The 19,741-nt window shown below is 42.4% G+C and overlaps 1 protein-coding gene across 2 annotated transcripts in view; it reads right to left on the bottom strand.

The window, feature by feature from the left end:
* The window catches only part of ccdc180 (coiled-coil domain containing 180), a 39,240-nt gene that overhangs the window by 7,645 nt on the left and 11,854 nt on the right, over window positions 1-19,741 (bottom strand). Inside the window, exons 15-31 of one of the 2 annotated variants that reach the window (XM_087143619.1) lie at window positions 19,376-19,528; window positions 18,173-18,223; window positions 16,916-17,175; window positions 16,460-16,541; window positions 15,341-15,615; window positions 14,208-14,354; window positions 13,038-13,214; window positions 11,769-11,952; window positions 10,633-10,934; window positions 8,647-8,889; window positions 6,043-6,120; window positions 5,082-5,148; window positions 3,749-3,893; window positions 2,925-3,085; window positions 2,145-2,282; window positions 1,180-1,291; window positions 400-644 (exon numbers count right to left, since the gene is read on the bottom strand). In XM_087143619.1, the coding sequence (XP_086999745.1) occupies window positions 400-644; window positions 1,180-1,291; window positions 2,145-2,282; window positions 2,925-3,085; window positions 3,749-3,893; window positions 5,082-5,148; window positions 6,043-6,120; window positions 8,647-8,889; window positions 10,633-10,934; window positions 11,769-11,952; window positions 13,038-13,214; window positions 14,208-14,354; window positions 15,341-15,615; window positions 16,460-16,541; window positions 16,916-17,175; window positions 18,173-18,223; window positions 19,376-19,528 (2,820 nt within the window). The remainder of the gene's footprint in view (window positions 1-399; window positions 645-1,179; window positions 1,292-2,144; window positions 2,283-2,924; window positions 3,086-3,748; window positions 3,894-5,081; window positions 5,149-6,042; window positions 6,121-8,646; window positions 8,890-10,632; window positions 10,935-11,768; window positions 11,953-13,037; window positions 13,215-14,207; window positions 14,355-15,340; window positions 15,616-16,459; window positions 16,542-16,915; window positions 17,176-18,172; window positions 18,224-19,375; window positions 19,529-19,741) is intronic. The other variant, XM_087143620.1, reaches the window with a different exon arrangement.

Genomic DNA, 19,741 nt, shown 5'->3' with positions numbered 1-19,741 from the left:
ATGCTGGTATTTTCTATACATAATGAAGACGATGTTAAACCATGTTCCAGTGATATCTCTATGTAGTAATGCGTGACGTCTGGTCTTGTCCCCATACTTTAGTGATTCCCACTGAGTTTGCTCATACAGAGGTTTGAGCTAGCTCAAGCAAGTTGAGCATGGGTGGAGCCCTCAAGCAGCCGTGGGCAACAGCTGGGCACCACGGCAGCTTGAGGGCTCCACAACACTGTCTTCATTTTCCAAATAAGGCTACGTTAATGGAAATATTGGGGGCGAAAAGTCGGTATAGTTTCTGCCGACAATAATCCGGTGCCTGGGACAAGTCTGTTGTGAATAAATACCATGGGCTAGTGGTTAAATGTCCTGGTGGTTGGACATGCGAGGCTGTTTCTTTCTCACCTGAAAGACCTCATCTCTTGCGTCCACCAAGGCCTGATGGGCTAGAGTGGTCTTTCCTGTGGTCACTGCGGCCGACAGCTGTGGTTTGGTCGGCCGCTGCTTGTCGGTCAACTGGTCGGTCGGTATCCCCGGCCACTGGCGGCTGCCGCGCTTGATGAGGGGCACGTACTCGTTGTCCTCCAATGGTAGGCCAGCTTTCTTACGGCGAATCAGGGCACTTGTCTTGAGACGTTTAGGATCAACACCTGACAACCAAACAATGTGGTCTTTTAAGCTGTAATTCAGTGAAAGTACTTCAACATTTCAACCATGTGCTCTTGTCCAATAGTAAATACATGTACTTTCATCACTCATTACAAATTTGCTTTAGAGTGTAGTCTTGTCTGAAAACTAACACAATCTTTCATGAATATTCTGCTAAGTTTGAAACTGAAGTCCGTACTACAACTCTTCACTACAATCACTACATACCAGGTAACTTCAGCTATAACTTTTGCATCCAAACATTTTTGATGCTTAACAGAAAAGAAAGCTCAAGAAGTAAATCAAATTAAGTTCTGATGAGGAACCAAGCTTGGAACATAGCCTTGTTTATAACTAACAAGTGGTCTGGTTTAAGTGAAACAACAAGTGAAACAGTTGGTATAATACATAAAATGTAGATCGTTTTTGTGAGCTGTGTTGTTTTGAGAAGAATGAGTGATATAAGTCTCACAGATTTGTTGACTCTCACTAAGGCAACTTTTGAGTCTTCCTTCAGTTCCTAATATGTTAACTTACGTCCCACTTCGACCTCGTCAACAGTCAGGAGGGAGTCAAACATCAGCAACAGCCTCTCCGATGTGCTAGCGAGCTCCAGGGCAAAGTCTGACCCTAGAGACTTGGCCGAGTCCTGTCAAGCATGAGAGGTGAAGGGGCAAAGACCCTATTAAGAAGTACGCACAGCAAATGAGGCAGACTGTGGTTCAGATAATGAGGAGAAAAATGCCAATATCTGAGCCCACACAGACGTTATCACATCAATACCATGAAAGGTTTCATGTCAGAACATTTTTGTTGGTTGTAAAGAGAGTGACTGTTGTGGAGCATTGGGAAATTGTTTCTAGATCTGGCCTGCTATTCATTTTGTGCGCTAACCTTACATATTTAGTGTGGACTTGTGAACAAAAGATGTCCACATGATGCAGGAAGGGAAAACATTCCGTGGACTTCCACGTCCACAGGACATTCCCCCTTCTCTGAAAGAGAAGTTTAGAGGCATTTTGGGGTTAGGGTCCTCCGTCGTAAAAGGAAGAGCAAAAGTCAAGGAAACATGTTATAAAAATCCTGCTGAAATTTATGTTTGCAGTTCAAGAAAACTGAGTATTTCACTGAGTTTTCTTATCTGCACGAAAACAAAGGAAGGTCCACACTAGATATGTCAGTAAGTAGGAGGAGGGGGAGTGTAAGTGCGGGTGGGTGTGAGTTTGTTTCTGCATTCAATTGGGGACCTTGAACCTTTCCGCTTCTTTCTCCTCTTCAAGAAACTACGTGCAAACTATGGGAACAGGGCATCCACTGGCCCAATCCACTGATCCCATCCTTTGTTTTCACATTAGTCATTCACCAATACAACAGCCAAGCTTTCATATACTTCAGAACAGGAATGTCTACCCTCCACTAGTTGTCACAATATTGGTCGTGTTCCAATAAAGTTGTCAACCTTTCCCATGTACTGGAAAAAAAAACGGCTGGTTGAAGTGTACCTTTAACTTGTGTGTATTATCTTCCACACCACTGGTGTAATCTTTCTTCCTGGTGTCTTCGTTCTCACACAGTGATTGCAGCTGGTTGCGATTGTGTGGGTGGCCCAGGGTGGGACGTAGTAAAGTCTTATGCTGGGCCTGCAAAGCAAAACAAGACCGGGGGGGGGGCTATATAAATGGCTTGGAGACCCTTTTGCGTGTCTGCCGTTTCCTCAAACAGCTCTGGAGTTTTCTAAATGGACCATTTGGACTGTCAGTCGACTGTCTTAAAGGGTCACTTGGGCAGAAACAAAAACATATTACACAAAGTCCCAGCTTCCGAGGCCATGCTTGCTTCGGCCTTAGTTTTTTTCTTTGAACGATGCATGTTGTATCATGGCAGCAAGAAAAAATTGTCTGCTTTCCTTTATCAACTTTGACGTGATTTATGAAAGTTTCAACCAAAATCTACTGCACTGTAACTGTATTCACAATCCTCCGCGGCCTGGTGCAAAATCAGGGGAAAACTCACAAGGTTAAGAAAAATGTGGAACACACTCTACACTGTAAATTTTGTTCTCCTCTTACATTGACAATTCTTCCAAAATTTGGGAAGCATCTAAGAAGCCACAGATATTTTTATTAGATGTAAATGGCTTAGGAAAGAATTTGCTTTCTGCTTCCTTTTCTCAGGTTCAACAAGAGCCTCTATAATGTGATTCAGAAACACATACTGCCACCAAGAAATTTCAAATGTTTTAATTACGTGCAGCTGACAAAATCTTAGTCGTGAGATCTTACCCTCTCCTTGTCCCATCGAGCCATGTTCCCTTTGAATCCCTCAGACACCTTATGCAGAGACATCTCCAGTACCTTCAGGTGTTTGCCCAGAATCTCTCGGATCACCAGCGGGGGGACCCGGCCGTTGAAGATCTCCAGGCGCTCTAGCTGCTCCCGGAATTCTGAAATAGATCGGTCAGCCACAATGCATGAGACTATCCCTTTCTTTTAATCTGGCAAAATATGTGCGTATTTTGCCCGCATGCTGGGTGTACGGTGGCCTACTTTTCCACAGTAGGCTTGATGACTTGCCCATATTGTCAATTATGCTCCGTGCACTGTTTAACAGTGATGACGGAAGAACTTTATATACAATACTTCTCAACAAACTCACTATTCTTGAATATAAAAAAATTCTCTTATATCAATATCAAAATGACATTTCTAAATGTATGATCCTGCGAAATATTTGTAATTAAATAGGACATGGCTTACTCTTTCCAAATGTTACAGTAACCCAAAATTGACCTCCACTTCAATATGACTTTAAACCGTCAAAATAGAAAAGAACAGAATGCGACTTTACGCTCATTTTGTCATGACGGGTCACAGATGGTCTCTGGAATGTTCAGATGTGAGTCCAATATGCAGGGCTAATGACAGTATATCAGTACGTGTGAAAGACAGATAGTGTTGAACACTGTGCGCCTTATAAATACTCTGAAGGTATCATTATAACATTTGATGCCTAGATGTCAGCTGTTTTCCCATAATGCACTGATAAAATTGCCTCTTCTTTGCAAAGCTCTTGGTGGCGCACTGCATTGGGGATCACTCCCATGTACCTTGCAGGCACTGATTGTGGTACTCCTCAGCCTGAATGAAGTAGGATTGTAACTTGGAAACCACTACGTCGGCACATAGCTCAAAGGTCTCATGTATTGCTCGCGGTCTGGTCGGCGGCCTTAATCCCTTCTGGCGGTAGTAAAGCTACAAGAACACAAAAAAGGATGTACTTCAGGTCAATTTTAACTTCTTTTTAGGACACTCTTTTCTGATATACTGATTCAACTTAAGCCACTTGTCTCGGCAAAAATGCCAAATATTATTTCAAAAGAAAGTTAAGTGAGGCGGTGAAATTAAACCTTACACTAATAATGGCTCTAACTGGAAGGGTTAGATCCCGTAAACTCTGCTATGCTGTATCACTGCTCCATCAATTTAACCCTAAGGTGGATGTTTTCGAACTGTCAGTATTTTTAGAGACACTTTCGTGCAGCATTTTCTCAAATACTGCAGTTGTTCTGATAAACGCTGACACATTTTCTTGTAATTAACCCTATACATTCTGTGAGTTTTGAGATGGTCAAAAATGGAATCAGGGTCAGTGTGGGTACGCTAACCATACATACCTAGTGTGGACTTAAAACAAAAGATGTCCACACGATGCAGGAAAGGAAGACGTTCTGTGGACTTACACATGTCCACAGGACGTTTCCCCTTCTCTGAAAAAGAAGTTTAGAGGCATTTTGGGGTAGGGGTCATCTGTCGTAAAAGCAAGAGGAATAGTCAAGGAAACCTTGTACAAAAATCAAGCTGAAAATTGTGTTCCCGGTTCAAGAAAAACGAGTATTTTCAATGAGTTTTCTTAACTGCACAAAAAGAAAGGAATGTCCACACTACATGTAGGTATGTAAGGTAACTGTGGGTGGGGAAACAGCGTGTGAACAGGGCTCATATCAACACGACATGGCGCAAAGTACGTGCCATCAAATTTCACAAACCCACGGTGTTTTAACACAGGGCAGTAATGGGTTTTTGAATGTCTGCCAAGTCTCCCTTTGTCTTGGGGTAATCATGTACTGAGCCTAAACAATGCAAAACTTACATCTCTTCTACAGGCTGAGAGTATGTGACTAGGTTTCAATATCGCTCAACTCATCATGCACTGAGTTTGAATGACGGCCATCTCCTGGCACCACAGCCATTTTGGTTAAGACTGTCGATGTCACAAACTCTCTTACGCCATACAAAAGACTTCAACCTGATATTCACAGTGAAAAGCACTGTAGTTTCAGGGGGCTTGAGATAATCAGCCGAGGGGGCTTGAGTCGATTAGCCAAGGCGGCATCCCTCTCACGTCAGATGCGAAAGGAAACGGACATCAATCATACTCACGTCTGCGGTCGTCAGCAGCCCTTCCAGTGCATCCTGCAGGATTCGTCTTATCTGGGCCAGGAAGTGCCTGTCCGTAAATCAAAGTTCGGTGTGGGGTGGAACCATCGATAAATAAGTTCGAGATTGTCTCTATGCTGAGGAAGGGCTCAAGGTATATTTCTGTTTGTTTGGGCGATATGGCATATTCTGCCATGAGGAGAGAGGATGTGGTAGGAATGTTGATTCAATTTGACTGTTTTTATCTCTGCAGTATCGTGATTCATTTCAGGAGACTGTGCAATCAAGAAACGTGCCATTCATCAACAATTATGGGGAAAAAACACTTGAACGTGCTGGAACAGATTGAAAAAAGTTTTTTACAGCACATGTGGATGAGTTAATTTTTTTCCCTTCAAGAAAGGTCACAGACACAATCCATTTACTACACCTAAATCCCGTGTTGTTTTAAATTATCCTTTGCTCATGGTATCCTAACTCAGATAAGATAATGAACAAGGAAATGTTTTGGTACGTTATCTGTACCATAAACTTTCCATTAATTTGTTAACCCCTTTGCTCCGGGAGACGGCAAGAGCCCTGGCTCTGTGTGAGCATTAGTGCACACCAGACATACAGTCTGTTCACCATGCAGCTGCTGGTTCAATGGGGCCTACTGATGGACAAAGCCCTCCATTCAGGGCATACCACAGCCCAGCAGTCGCGGTCAAAAGAATTACCGGCGCGAAGGGGTTAAACATCCAGTGATGTGTACAGCTGTACCTACCGTATTTTGTGCTTGAAAAGAATATCATTTTGCCAAACCCCAAAACATTACAAGATGTGTATCAATTGACTGTAATGTTTATGGTGCAGATTAGGTACCTGAGACATTTTCCTGTACACGGGTGCTAAAACTAAAGTAAAGAGCAACAGTGTGGATTTCAAACCTGTCATTGTGTGAGAACGTGCCATCAGGACTTACGTTTCTCGTTCTGGTTTATCTCCAAAGACGTAATACTTGGGGTCAAACTTGAGGTGGCTGTGTTTGTTACGCTGGATCCTACACAGAGCGACACAAATGAACCGAAAGGTCAAACTTCTGCTGCACCAAGTTGTCCCATTTTCCATAACTGCGGTCAAGTCGTTCGCAAGTCAAAATCGCGAGTTGGGTCACGGGTAATAATGGAGGAACTTTTTTTTTTAGACAAATAACTAGTGACTTGACTACGGATGGGATGACCTACAGTGATTTGTGGTGAACATGAGGGCTTGACAATACCACTTCTGTTGCTTAGTCACATGCCAGACTGTCGACATTCGCTTCAAGGCAACATCCTAAATTTGCCTTGATTACACAACTCTGGATACAAGCAATACTGAAGGGAATACTTTGATGAAGGTTTTGTCTAAAGCTAAACCTCAAGGGTTTGTGAAAAACTGACATTATTTACAAGATAGCCATCTTGAATTGAAAGTGAAACAATCATTACAACATTTTTCCAAAAGTTCAGGACAGCAAAAACAAAGTTGATCATAAAGGGAAAACGATACACTGCATGTTCTATCCTAGTGTTCTGGTTGGCACAACTATATTTGGGGGAAAAAATGTGTCAGCAAAATAGTCAGACACCTTTCCATGTCAAGATCCTTAGCAGATCAAATGGACTCCGGGCACAGGATCTAAAATGGCCACTTCGTGAACAAAGCTTACTGTACTGACATTGGCTGCATTAAGTTAGACCTTAACCACTTCATGCCAGGGCATTTTTCAATGTTGATGATGCTGGACCGGCATGACTATCATTTTTTCCGTTTACAAAATTCTTCAAAAATTCATCATTTCATTTAACATTTCATTTAGCTGTACAAAGTAATCTTTAGGCACTACTCTGATTTGACAGGTGACCTTCATTGGCGCCTGAGTATTTCAGCCAGGCCTGCAGCCTTGTAAAAAAAGCCCAGATTGTGCGGTGTTATGTAACTTTCTTTGGTTCAAGAACCTGGCTCAGTGCACTGCTGACCTCTTTTCAATAGGGGCCAGATTAGCATGAAGCGGCGCTGTGTGGCTCATCGCTGCGGTGGTGGAGCGCTTTTGTCCCCGGTGGTAATCCGCTCGCTCTCAATGCCCCAAATCCTGGTATACGGTTTCAAAACAAGGCTGGATTATCACGACTTTTCAGAGTGAAAAATGTCAGTAATGTCCAGCAGCCTGGTCTTTTGTTCGGAGTATGGTCTTTTGTTACAGGGCCCTGTTTCCTTTGTCCGAGTTCGGAGACCCCGGCCACGCATATAAACCATACGTCTCCGATTCCGGAGTCCCCGGCAGGAAGTGGTTAATGTGATTACTTGTGACTGACTTGTGATCACTGTATGGCCTTGGAATACAACTCTGTGATCTCATTAATCCAAGTTTGCATGCCTCCCTGTTTAACCACTCGACACTGGATGACGTCTAAACTCACAATTTTCCTTATTTGTACCAGGATGTATACACTCGTTTAAGAATTCTTTTTGTAATTTCTGCGGTTGATGTACTAACGTGTCATGCTTGATTGGATCAAAGGGTGCAAGACAATCCCACAGGCAGATGCTTCTACTCAGTGGACCCCCCACCCACAATAATTCAGAAATGTCTTTCTTGAGCACTTACATGTGGAATTCGGAGCCCGTACTATACACTAAGTAACTAAGTAAGGGGATTAACCCTAACACTCCTCAATCCTTCACCGGTTGGAGGACTGAGGACTGTTAAGGTTAAAGACCTCCTCTATTTGGGTCAGCTGATTTGCTAGGGAGCGAAACCACACTAACAACAGATAAAAGGTTGCAAAATTCCAACTAGCAACTTCGTTGTATTGAAACAATTGGAAAAAACACCCACTGCAATGGGTGACGCCTATATACAATGTGGATCTTTTGTATGTGAACCGGTTGACGTCTGGACACGTGCCACAATTTTTACCAGGGCAGATGAAAAACGGCTGAATAGAAGAACTCAAGGGGAAATACTGATGTCAATTAAAACTCAAGAGTTGTGCCTCACTACATACATGCACTTTATGGGCCCGAGAAATAATGGCCAAGTTGAAGAATTTGCACAAAATTCCTGCCTCAGCAGCTTTTTCAGGAAAGTGGCTATGTGACCCGTCATGACAAAATGAGCGTAAAGTCGCATTCTGTTCCTTTCTATTTTGAGGGTTTAAACTCTTAATGAAGTGGAGGTCAATTTTGGGGGTACTGTAATATTTGGAAAGAGTAAACTGTCTCCTATTTAATTATAAATATTTCGCAGGATCATATATTTAGAAATGTCATTTGCTCAGCAATTTTGACAATAGCATTAACCGTGCCTCGCCAGAAATGTTAAAACAGTGGAACAAAGATGCAAATTAAAGCCGCTAAAATAATGTCACACTGTTATCTCATACTTTTACTCTAGATCTCCAATATACATACCAATGCAAAGCTGTCTTTTTGCTGAATTCACATATACCAATATTTGGTTTTGAAAATTTCGACCTTAAGCTCATTTTGTGGTGACAGGTCACATATTTCTTCTTTATTAAAGTAAACATCCCCCACTCACCCTGAGGCGCTCCTCCTTGGGTTACTGCTGTCCATGCCCTGCGTCATGCCTTTCCTTGTTGGCTTCAGCCTGTCCTTGTCTTGCAGGGTCTTGACTGGCAGGCCCCTACCCAGACACCTGGCCTTAGCGTCCTCAGTCTGTATGGTGGACTGTGTGCCTGGGGGTCTGATCACCCCTGGAGTGAGGGGTGCATCGGCGGAAGTATCACCCTCCCCACTCAGTTTCACTTTCATCTTCTGCGACCTGCTCATGAAACGGGGCCACATTGAGTTTGCAGTCAAGGTACATGTATTCAGAGTAGAAAAGTTGTCAGGTTGAAGTCAATAATTGTGCGTTCTGGTGAAATTCAACATTCATTTGTATATGCTGCCAAATGGAATTCCTTCTGAGCTGGGCAACCGGAGTAGGAATTTATGGGGCTGAAACTTGTAAATTGAGCTGAAAAGTTGTGTCAATAATGACATTTGTTTGTGTGGCTTATATTAACCACTTCCTGCCAGGGATTCCGGTTACGGACACGTATGCTTTATAATTATGCGTGGTCGGGGTCTCAAAATTCTGACAAAGGGAACAGGGCCTTGTAAAAAGACCATACTCGGAACAAAAGACCAGGCTGCTGGGCATTACTGACATTTTTTCACTCTGAAAAGTGGTGATAATCCAGCTTTGTTTTGAAACGGTATACCAGGGTTTGGGGCATTTAGAGCAAGCGGATTACCACCGGGGACAAAAGCTCTCCACCACCACAGCGATGAGCCACACAGCACAGCTAATCTGGCCCCTATTGAAAAGAGGTCAGCAGCACACTGTGCCAGGTTCGTAAAGAAAAGAAAGCTATATAACACCGCACAATCTGGGCTCTTTTTACAAGGCTGCAGGCCTGGCTGAAATACTCGGGCGTCAATAGATTTTTGTCTGTCAGGCTAGAGTGGAGACCACACAGTCCTTGGTGTGGGTGTAAGTGTCCAGTAAATGAAGATAGGAATTTTTAAAGAATTTTGAAAACAGAAAAAAATGATAATTATCCCGGACCAGCATCATCAACATTGATAAGTGGCAGCAAGTGGTTAAAGAGCACGTGTTGGGGGGGTACACGACATAAAAAAAGAATAGACATTCAGAATCTTCTGTTAATTTTGGGTCCAAAAGTGTGATACTTTTGTCACTGTGCAATTTGACATGGAAATATAACTCAAATAGATTTCAAACTATCTTTGTTTGGCAAGTAATTTACGTGACTTTATCACTTTTGGAAATTAAAGAATGTGTTCTGAACTTAATGTGATAAGGGACAAGGAAAAAAGACCTCAAATTTACTGAATGATCCATTAACTGTGAAACACTATATGCTACGAGGACTGGGAAATAAGCCTTTGCAAGCTAAATTTGAATAAAATCTGGTACCCGGAGTTATGTGATTGCACATAAACGTAACAATTTGAACTCCCCAGACTAAAGACACAGTTGCTATATCTCCTGATTTGGGACAAGCTTTTGCATAGCAACCACCATCTCTGGAATGGACTGGTTCCTTTGTGCCCTTCTTATCCATTGAAAAGTGTATTGGTGCAAGGCGTCTCTTTTGTAACTAAGCAAAAGCTTACCCCGAATCACAAGGCATAGCAACAGTGTCTTTAGTACGGAGAATTCAAATTGCCATGTTCATGTGAACAGGACACTGAAAGGACTCAGTGTACCAGATTTCATTCAAATTTAACTCTCAAAAGGCTGTTCAGAATAGCTTTTTTGAGACAAATGCTGCACTGTCACAAATTCTTTCATTCAATTCACAGTCACTGTGTAGAAAGAGAAACAAGTTTTTATCTGATGTTAAGTTTCCTTGGTAACAAGACACTTCCAGCTCCAAATCAAAAGCAAACTTACTGACAAAATGGCCAGGCATGAGATTGCATTATTGTAACAGTTTGCTTACTGTCAAACGAGGCTGCATAAAGAAAGTGACTCAAATTATTGGCACCAACTTACGTCAGTATGTTCTTAATGAGAGACACTGCTGAATCTTCAACCTGGGGTTTGGCAGTCTTCAGCGTTGTCAGGGTAACGGTGGTCATCGGGACCGCTGATCCTTGACCTATCTGCTGCTGTGCTGGGGGCTTATCGTCTCCGCTGAAGGCCACCTTGGCACTCTGGGCAGGCAGGCCGGCTTTCTTGGTGGGGGAGTCCAGGGTGACGGACAGGTGCCGAAGACAGTTGATGTACCTGCTTCGGTCATCAAAGGCCTGGAAGATGGCCTTGAGGCTGTCCAGTAGCTGAGTGGGCGTGATTTGCTGTTGGAGATTGGAGATAAAGACGTTCAATACCCCGACATACTAAGCAAAGGGGTGGGCAGCTGAGTTTAGTTAGGTGAACACAAGCAAAAAAGTTGTGAAGCCGAGTTGTGACTATTACCGAGCTATAATTTACCTATAATTTGCATGAGCTTTCACAGCAACATTAAACAGATAAAAAGTATGTGCTACAAAACCTGAAAGTTCTTCTCTGGTTTGTCATTAAAGTGCTATTTTTCCGATTTGTTCTGTGCCGTGGTCAACTATCAGAGGCTATGCGAGTCAAAGTCTTTCATGCCAAGTTTGATTTGTGCCACTCAAGTGGACTCTTCTGTAACGCAAGCTGAAATCTCTTTTGAAAGGGCAAAAAAGACAGTTACAGTGACCCTTCCAAGTGTAAAGTCCAGACCTCTTTTATTTGTTGTACACATTCACACGGGAAAGTGCCAGACTATTTCATACTTGCATGACCTCCCTTACTTTCAAAAATATTTTCCATTTAGGTAACAAAATTGTTTGAATCACAATTCAGAGATACTTCATCACAGTACATCAAAGTCAAATTACAATTCAAATATGCCTCTTGGGAATTTTGATCACTCCAAATCATCTGGTAAAGTCTTTAAAGAATGTTTGTAATATTTATCCCCTTCTAGTTCCTAATCTTCTTTCTGTGTCTATCACTTCCCACCAAAGTAAACAACAAATTCAGAAGCCAAATTAACTTAACAACCCTATCAAATTCCTAAAAGGGTAACAGAACTTGAACGTCACAGCACTGTTTTCTCTAAAGCAAGATGACATGCCAGATGGAGATAAACGGCCGAGACACACCTCTTTGTCCAGGTTGGGCTTCTCGCAGGCATCAACCCGTCTCTCCAGCACGTTAAGGTGGTGCATGAGGGCCTGGGCTTGGGCGTTGCTCTCAGCTACCTCCGCCTTGATCTTGACCTGGGTGTTGGTCAGCCAGCGGGTCAGCTTCTCAATGAAGGTCAGGTCAAACAGGTGGTGCTTGAACCTATATATCAAAATCAAGAGCAAGTTCCACGAGCTCAACTTTGTTATGTGGTGGCAGTTTTCTGAAAGTTCTCTCATCAACTGTAATATTCTATGCAGCCCACCATACAATTGTCGGAGTGGTTAATAGTGAGTGTTAACTGTTTTGGGAGAACGCTCACAAATTTCTTCTCATACATCACAAGATGCCTTGTATATTGTAGTAACTTTAGCTCACTCAGTGGGCAGATTGAGTAAACGTTCCTTTCTAACAGCACAACGAAGATCTGATATGATGTGTTTCTCCCCTCTTGAAAAATTAACATGAACAGTTAACATCATGTGTACAGGCATACTGCTTTACTCCTCAAATCGTGAGCAAGAAGGCCTGTAGCTGTTTTGTCGCCAGATTGAACGTATGGTTTTATACCAATGTACAGAACAGCCTTTCCATGCTCAAGCTAGGTGCTGGGGATTCAGCAAACTCTGACCTGACATAAGAAATATTTGACTCTCCTGAATACTGCACCACCACTTCCTGCAATACAGACCTGAGTAATACAGCCCTTTGTTGCCAGTGTACGAATTATCACTGTATTTATTCTGAAAAAACTCATCAGATGCTGTCAAAATGTATGAGATGCGGCCAAGAATTACAACAAAATTTCTAATACCATAACTGATGTTACAACGCTGATAATCTTCTGTGAATCTAGTAGCAAGTCCCTCCTTTTGATACATGTGATGATGCCAATTTGACTTGCAAGTCACTCCCATCCTTTTGATGCATGTAGTGATGCCAATATGACTTGCAAGTCACTCCCATCCTTTTGATACATGTGATGATGCCAATTTGACTTGCAAGTCACTCCCATCCTTTTGATGCATGTAGTGATGCCAATATGACTTGCAAGTCACTCCCATCCTTTTGATACATGTGGTGATGCCAATTTAACTTGCAAGTCACTCCCATCCTTTTGATACATGTGGTGATGCCAATTTAACTTGCAAGTCACTCCCATCCTTTTTATGCATAAGATGATGTCAATTTGACTTGCAAGTCATTTCAAACCACTGTCTATCCTGAGAGTTTGCCTAGTCATGTACCTGTCTTCAAACTTGTTAGCGATGTCCAAGGCCTGCTCCAGTCTCCTAGCCTCCATGCCTTCCAGGTCTGCCATGACAAAGCCCTCGGCCGAGTCAATCTTGATGGCCAACTTCTCCAGTTTCTTCTTGTAGGAGTCGATCTCCTCGGGAGAGAAGTTGCCGCCATCCGAGAACAGTCTGCAGAGAGGATAGGACAGCATGTAAAATATGGTATACACTCCAGAAGCAGAATAGAAAAAACGGCAGTCCCTACAAGTTGGCTGTGACCTCATGATGATGATCTCATCGTCTGATGCATAGCACAGACGGACAAAAAAAATGATCACCTGACATATCACATGATGCATGGAGGGAGCGGAGACAATGTCATCACTGTGGTGGCAATGGTGGCATCAAATTCATGTGTGTGTGTTCTTATTTGGCTTGAATACATATATAGGACAGCTTTCTAGCAAATGTTACATTGGCTCTCCACCACCTGGCAGCAAAATGGAGAAACTTCCACATTTTGGTTTGGTACTTATGAAAATTTCCATATTCATGAGCCCAGGCACAATGTCATTCAAGGCAGAACAGTAACAGTCTCTACAGCTGAGTATTATTATATATCACACTTTTTACATTCTTGGCATACATTTCTCTTTTGACTTGTTTACTGTATTCAGAAGTTTGTTTGGACAACAACAATGGCCAATACTCCTTGAAAACTTTATTTGTGGGTAATTTCAAAGGCAAAATGTCTGTACTTTTTTAATGTCCTTTTGACAAGGAGTGCCTTGTGTGACAAAAGCAAAATACCCCCAGAAAGTATTGATGAAATTCGTTTCATCATATTTTATTTCTTAAAACCCAAATTATATGTTCTTAATCAGTATGAAGGACAATCCAAACATTAAGAAAACGCCAAATTTGATGCACACATCTCATCTTAAATTCCCAAGTCGAGCTTTAGGAACAAGAATTCATCCTGCACTGACACTTCAAAAGACTTCCGTGCTGATGACACCACACTTTGTTTTAAACGTGTGCTTTACTACGTGTTCAGTGGACAGTGGGCCCCCACTGGCTCCACAGGAAAAAGCACATGTAAATAAAGTGTGACGTCATCATACAAAGGCCGATTACTAACTAAGCACTGGAGCTGAAGGAATCCCCAAATGTGCCACTCACTTGAATGACTTAATGAATCTGGCATTCGACTCCCTCAGCATCTGCAGCGTGTCGTCCAGGTACTGGCGGAACTGTCGCAGCGAGGCACGGATCACATCCATATGGGTTTCTACCTTGGTGCTGACCTGGTGCGATAAGGCTACAAGACTGAGGACAGAGACAAACACGGTTGATGGTCAACTACCTGGACTGATGGAATAGACTTTAGTTACTTAAGTGAGTGTTACAACGAAACCACAGGGACAACAAAGCTGGAAAATCAACAACTTGTCCAGAATCATTAATTTGGAGCAAATTATGTCTGATGCCATTGAAAATCAACATGGTGAGCTTAAGAATCAAAAAATGTGTAAGTGTGATCATTACATTATTAATTTAACTCAGAATAAAGAGAGAGAGATATTAAGAAATAAATACAAAAGTTTTTGTTTTTGATTTACATCAAAAGAAACAGCAGAATATGCTCTTCAAATCACACATGAAAAACATCTCCTGAAGACCCATACCATGGCATTCGCTCACATCTTTCCTACAAAAGGGAACTCTTAAATACATTAAACTGCCCTGCACTACAATGCACCATAACCGGGCAAAAGTACTTGAATAATTTGTTGAAGTGGATCTTAAACTCTATATCCCTAACAGTCCTCAAATTGTCCATTTTAATACGACTTTTTTTTTTTAAATCCCAGAACATTGGGCAAGGAAAGATTCTACATGTACAAGAATACGGGCGATTCCCACTGCATGCAGTGCACCACTAAGAAGTTGTCATGGAGAGGCTTTTTGAAGTGCATTATGGGATAAATAGTCGAGAAAGTCTCATTCGCTAACTGCAGAAAACTTGAATATTTCCAAATGCTTACCTTGAATGAAAATTCAAAATTTGCTCACTGCAAATGGGTGTAAGGTTATCAAAATGATGGTTTTTTTGTGGTGCAGGGAATGTCTAAATCAATCCAATATCCCCAAATTATGTATGAGGTGCGCTTAATCGCGGCAGCGTGTCGACCATAAAGTGGTCTGTCTGGGGTAAATTCTGGAAGCGCTGTATTGTGAATTGTCCGTATTAAGGTGCATGCACTTCTCATGACTAACTTTTTTGTTCCGATAACCAAAAACAAAAAACTCACGTAGCTGATTTGCTGGCGTTGACAAACACCTCCTCCAGGGCATCGATCTCCTCCCGGAACTTGTCGGCCAGCCGGTTGTGCTCATGCTGCATCTCGGCAAAGCGCGCCTTCACGTCATTGAGGGCACCATTGATGCCCTTGGAATGGCGTGAGACACGCTCCTGGTGCAGGACCAGCTCGGCAGCGCGAACATGGTGGATGTCCAGTTCAGCGCGCTTGGCCCGGGGCCCGTGCAGGTGAAGGCGTAAATCTAGCTCGCTGTTCAGCTCCTCAATCTGAGGTCAAACGAACCAATAAGCCATTTGCGAGATAAACTTGAATGAAATCTGGTACACTGAGTTATTTGATTGCACACAAACTCAACAATTTTAATTCCCCAGACTAAAGACGCTGTTGCAATACCTCGTGATTCGGGACAAGCTTTTGCATAGTGACCACCATCTCTGGAATGGACTGGTTCCTTTGTGCCCTTCTTTTCCATTGAGAGCAGTGTATTGGTGCAAGACGTCTCTTATGTAACTAAGCAAAAGCTTGCCCTGAATCACGAGGTATAGCAACAGTGTTTTTAGTATGGAGAATTCAAATTATTATGTTCCCGTGAATTTAAAGAACTCAGAGTACCAGATTTTATTCAAAGGTCACTTGCAAAAGGCTTATTAAAACCATTACTCTAGCTGAATACCCCTTTGACCAGCAGGTTTTAATTGTCTAAAATGCATACGGCACAAAACACAATAAGACAAGGCCAGTAAGCTGCCATCATGTTGGCAGTGGTTCCCTGGTGGTCTTACATTTTTCCTATGCTTGACACTCCTTAACCTGTTTTTCATGTGTATCAGTGTGAAAGCTGTAAATGAATTGAGACCAGAGACTGATTTCTGTTTTGAAATAAAAATCAATGTCCACTGGTCTCTGGCAGTACAGAGACTCATGGTCAGCTAAGAATGTTTTTTCAAATGTTGGGTTCAAATATCCTTTCCTGTGATCTGCTGACTTGGTTCTGAGCTGAAAACTTTTCTCAAACATAACCAGCGATAACCTCCTCAATCTTAGTTGTTGCTGGTAACAGGTTTGATGTTTTAAACAGTTCAAATCATACCGAAAGCCATCTTTGCTTACTTTGGCTGCAACAACGCTATTGGCTCTTTCCACAGCCTCCATAGACCACATCTCAAGATGGTTCAGAAACTCCAGCCGCATTCTGCATAGAGAAAAATTATATATTTAATAAAATAAAGTACCCATGTTCGGTTTACTTCATCTTCACCCTTTGCTACTTCTAATTGGTGTCGCTGCAGCGACTATCTCACAACTAGATCTCAAATTCGTAAGTCTGGTGGCAGGGGGCTCATATTTAAACATCTTGTAACCCAATTTAGGACTGAGTTACTCACAATGAAACTTGTAAACAACCAACTTATATTAATGTGTAAGGATTTTCAGTTTGATTACCAGAAGGGGAAATTCTGCATTATATAGTATGCACATGAAACAACTAGATAGAAAACAGGGAGGTTTTCCCCAATTTTAGGTGCCTAAATGAATTGTTTGCTAAGATTTCCATTCAGCACCCACACTTTCCGCAGCTCTCGGAACAGCTCCTCGGGGATCATGACGTTCTCGGTGTAAGCTGCTACCGCCTCCCGTTCTGGTATCTCGCTCTCTGTCATGAAGGCGGCAGCCCCGTCTTGATCCTTCCGAGAATCCTCCTCGGATATCCCATGCTCCCCGGCGACGGTCAGCACATAGAAAGTGGTGCCGGCATTTGTGGACAGGACCTCCTTGACGGCCATAGGCACTGGGCTCTGACTGACGGCGGACTCCCCGGGCAAACTCTGGTGACGCAAAGAAGTGACAACAAAATTACCCACCATCTTTGACCCTCGCCTTCTGGAGCCCTTCAGAATCCACCAGCAGGTTTGGCAGGCTTTTGCAGAATTGAGAAAGGTGTGACCTGTAAGCATTGCTTCTTGACATGAGGCACGATGCGCCTTGAACGCTGAAGCACACATACAACTGTGCTTTTTGGGTCAATGCAGAGGGTGATTTTGGAAGATTAAGGCAGGTCTAGGCAAAATAACATTTTCATAAACTCATTTCAGTAGTTTACTGTTACTGTAAATTCTGTAATCAAAGATACACCTACAACTCTTTCAAAAAAAAAATTAAAACATATCCTAACTTATGTTTTCTCTGCATTTTTTATAAAAAAGGCCAACGGACAACACTAGAGAAAACTTTTTATCTTTTAAAACATGCTCAAGAACTCGCACTAAATATAACCCAATTACATCACTGAGGCAGTTTCTGTATTACAAGAGTGGCACAAAGCCAACTGAGAATGTACATGGGTTACTCGCATGTCTTAATACAAAACACTGTCCAACAATATTCATCACAGTCAACAGTATGCAAGGAAAACATGTACCAAATCTATGTTTTCTCTGCATTTAAAAAAAGACGGGCAACACTAGACAAAACTTTTTGTCTCTTAGTTTTAAAAGAAAAAACATGATGGAAAAGTGTTGGTTAAAACAAATATACACAAATGCAAGCTAAGCAGATTTGTGCAAATTTTGAAAATAGTGCAATGAGCCATTCGCTAAGGCTGCAAAGTAAACATGAAAGTAATGATACCATTATGTGAAAATGCATGCAAATGATGTTGAGGGCAAATAGCAGGACAAAATATGAAAACAAATCACTATTAAGCCACGTTTCTCTGGCAGGAAATTACCCTTTCATGAAATGCTTCGGTAACAAGAAAGGAGAGAGAAAAAGAAGCAACAAACCAACAAAGAGCACCTTAAGAGTTGGGGAGGGATACCTTACCCGCTTATGGAATGCCTTCTTCCATTTCATCTTGGCCTGACTCATGCTGCTCTGTTAGCAGGCATGGGAAGCGGGAGACAGCAAGAGGAGAGGTGGTGCAAAGGAGATGAATAAGACAAGGTGCAAGGATAAAAGGTAAGGGAGTGATGGGTGATGAGAATAAGGGTGTAGCCAAGATATAAAACAACAATGAAGCAAAAGATAGATGAAGAAAAAAACCTCAGTTTTCATTTGGGATTATTTTTATCCACTTATCCGCTCCGAGCAGAACGAAAGAGGTCGTGTTTTTTTCGGTGCTTACCATTGATCTCCATTATAATAGAGATCAATGGTACTCAACGCATAGGCGCGCAAGTATATGTGCGTTTGACGAGGACCACGCTGAGTACGCGTAACTAACTACTCCGGCATGTATGGTCTTTGCGTATGCGCAGAACACGAGCAAGAACCCGCTTGTAACCACCTGTCTGTCTTTTGGGGGTGCACTTCAGCTCGGGGCGGATAGCCCTTGTCACAAAAAATTTGTGGCACTGTTTGTATAAAACTTTGGAATAATTCTTGATTTTCATAGAGTGCTTTAGCCAAAAAGGGGGTCCATCCTCAATATAAAAGCTTAGAATCTGAAATCAAACTGGAGGATTCTTCTGTGGATAGGGGAGCATAAGACAAGATATGCAACAGCAGTAGCAGCAATTCACTGCCAAGTATACAGAGCAGACAGGCCAGGCCAATACGGGCGATTCACAATAGTACGCCCCCAAGAATTTGCAATGCATCGGCCAATCACAACGCGCGAAATCTGTCGACCCTTTCCAAATGCCCACTGTGATTGGCCAACGCGTTGCAAACTCTTGAGGAAGCACTGTTGTGAAACGCCCACATTACACGGCTCTGCCTATGCAATAACACAGTTGTACTTTGTAGTCCTATTCCACGCTTTTACAGATAGCACAGAAATTATGCGCAAATCAAGTAAGTAGAGAGTCCCTTGGGATGTGCCCATTCAGACAAGCCAAAACCTTCAATAACCTAGGAATTATGCCAATCTTTATCACACAGCTCAATGCTAGAGTCAAGTAATTCTGCATGGTAGGCGGAGCCACAAAATCAGACACACCTTTTAGAGATTGTGACAGTGCCATGGAAGAATTGCATCTGAAGTTATTCATCTATGTGCATCGATCAGATTGGTATCCAACTTACAGTCATGGACCTTGAGGAGGATACCCTGCTGTCTGGAGGAGCAGCGAGTTCTGTTGCCGGCGTGGTGCTGCGCTGCGTCTTCTTCTTAGAGGCTTTCTTACCCCGCGATTTGGCCTCCTCGCTCAGCTCCTGCTCAATCAGGTGTTGGCGTTCCTACACTCGGCAAATAGATCAAGGAGTGCATAAGGGTAATATCATCTCACGTACGATGTACTTGTGACATGGCCACAAATGACAATGACCATCAATAAAAGTATGCTTTCATCACAGCTCATCTGATTAGCTTGTGCATATGATGAATATTGATAGTGTCTGACCTTTTAATCCTAGTAGATGCTTTTTTTGGTTGCCTTTGACAAAAGGTTT

The sequence above is a fragment of the Acanthaster planci genome, linkage group LG11 (assembly GCF_054643075.1).
Source record: "Acanthaster planci isolate LZ-2023a linkage group LG11, COTS_SCS, whole genome shotgun sequence".
Lineage (NCBI taxonomy): Eukaryota > Metazoa > Echinodermata > Asteroidea > Valvatida > Acanthasteridae > Acanthaster > Acanthaster planci.
The sequence above is the reverse complement of the archived record's forward strand: the minus strand, read 5'-3'. Positions and strand labels throughout refer to the sequence as shown.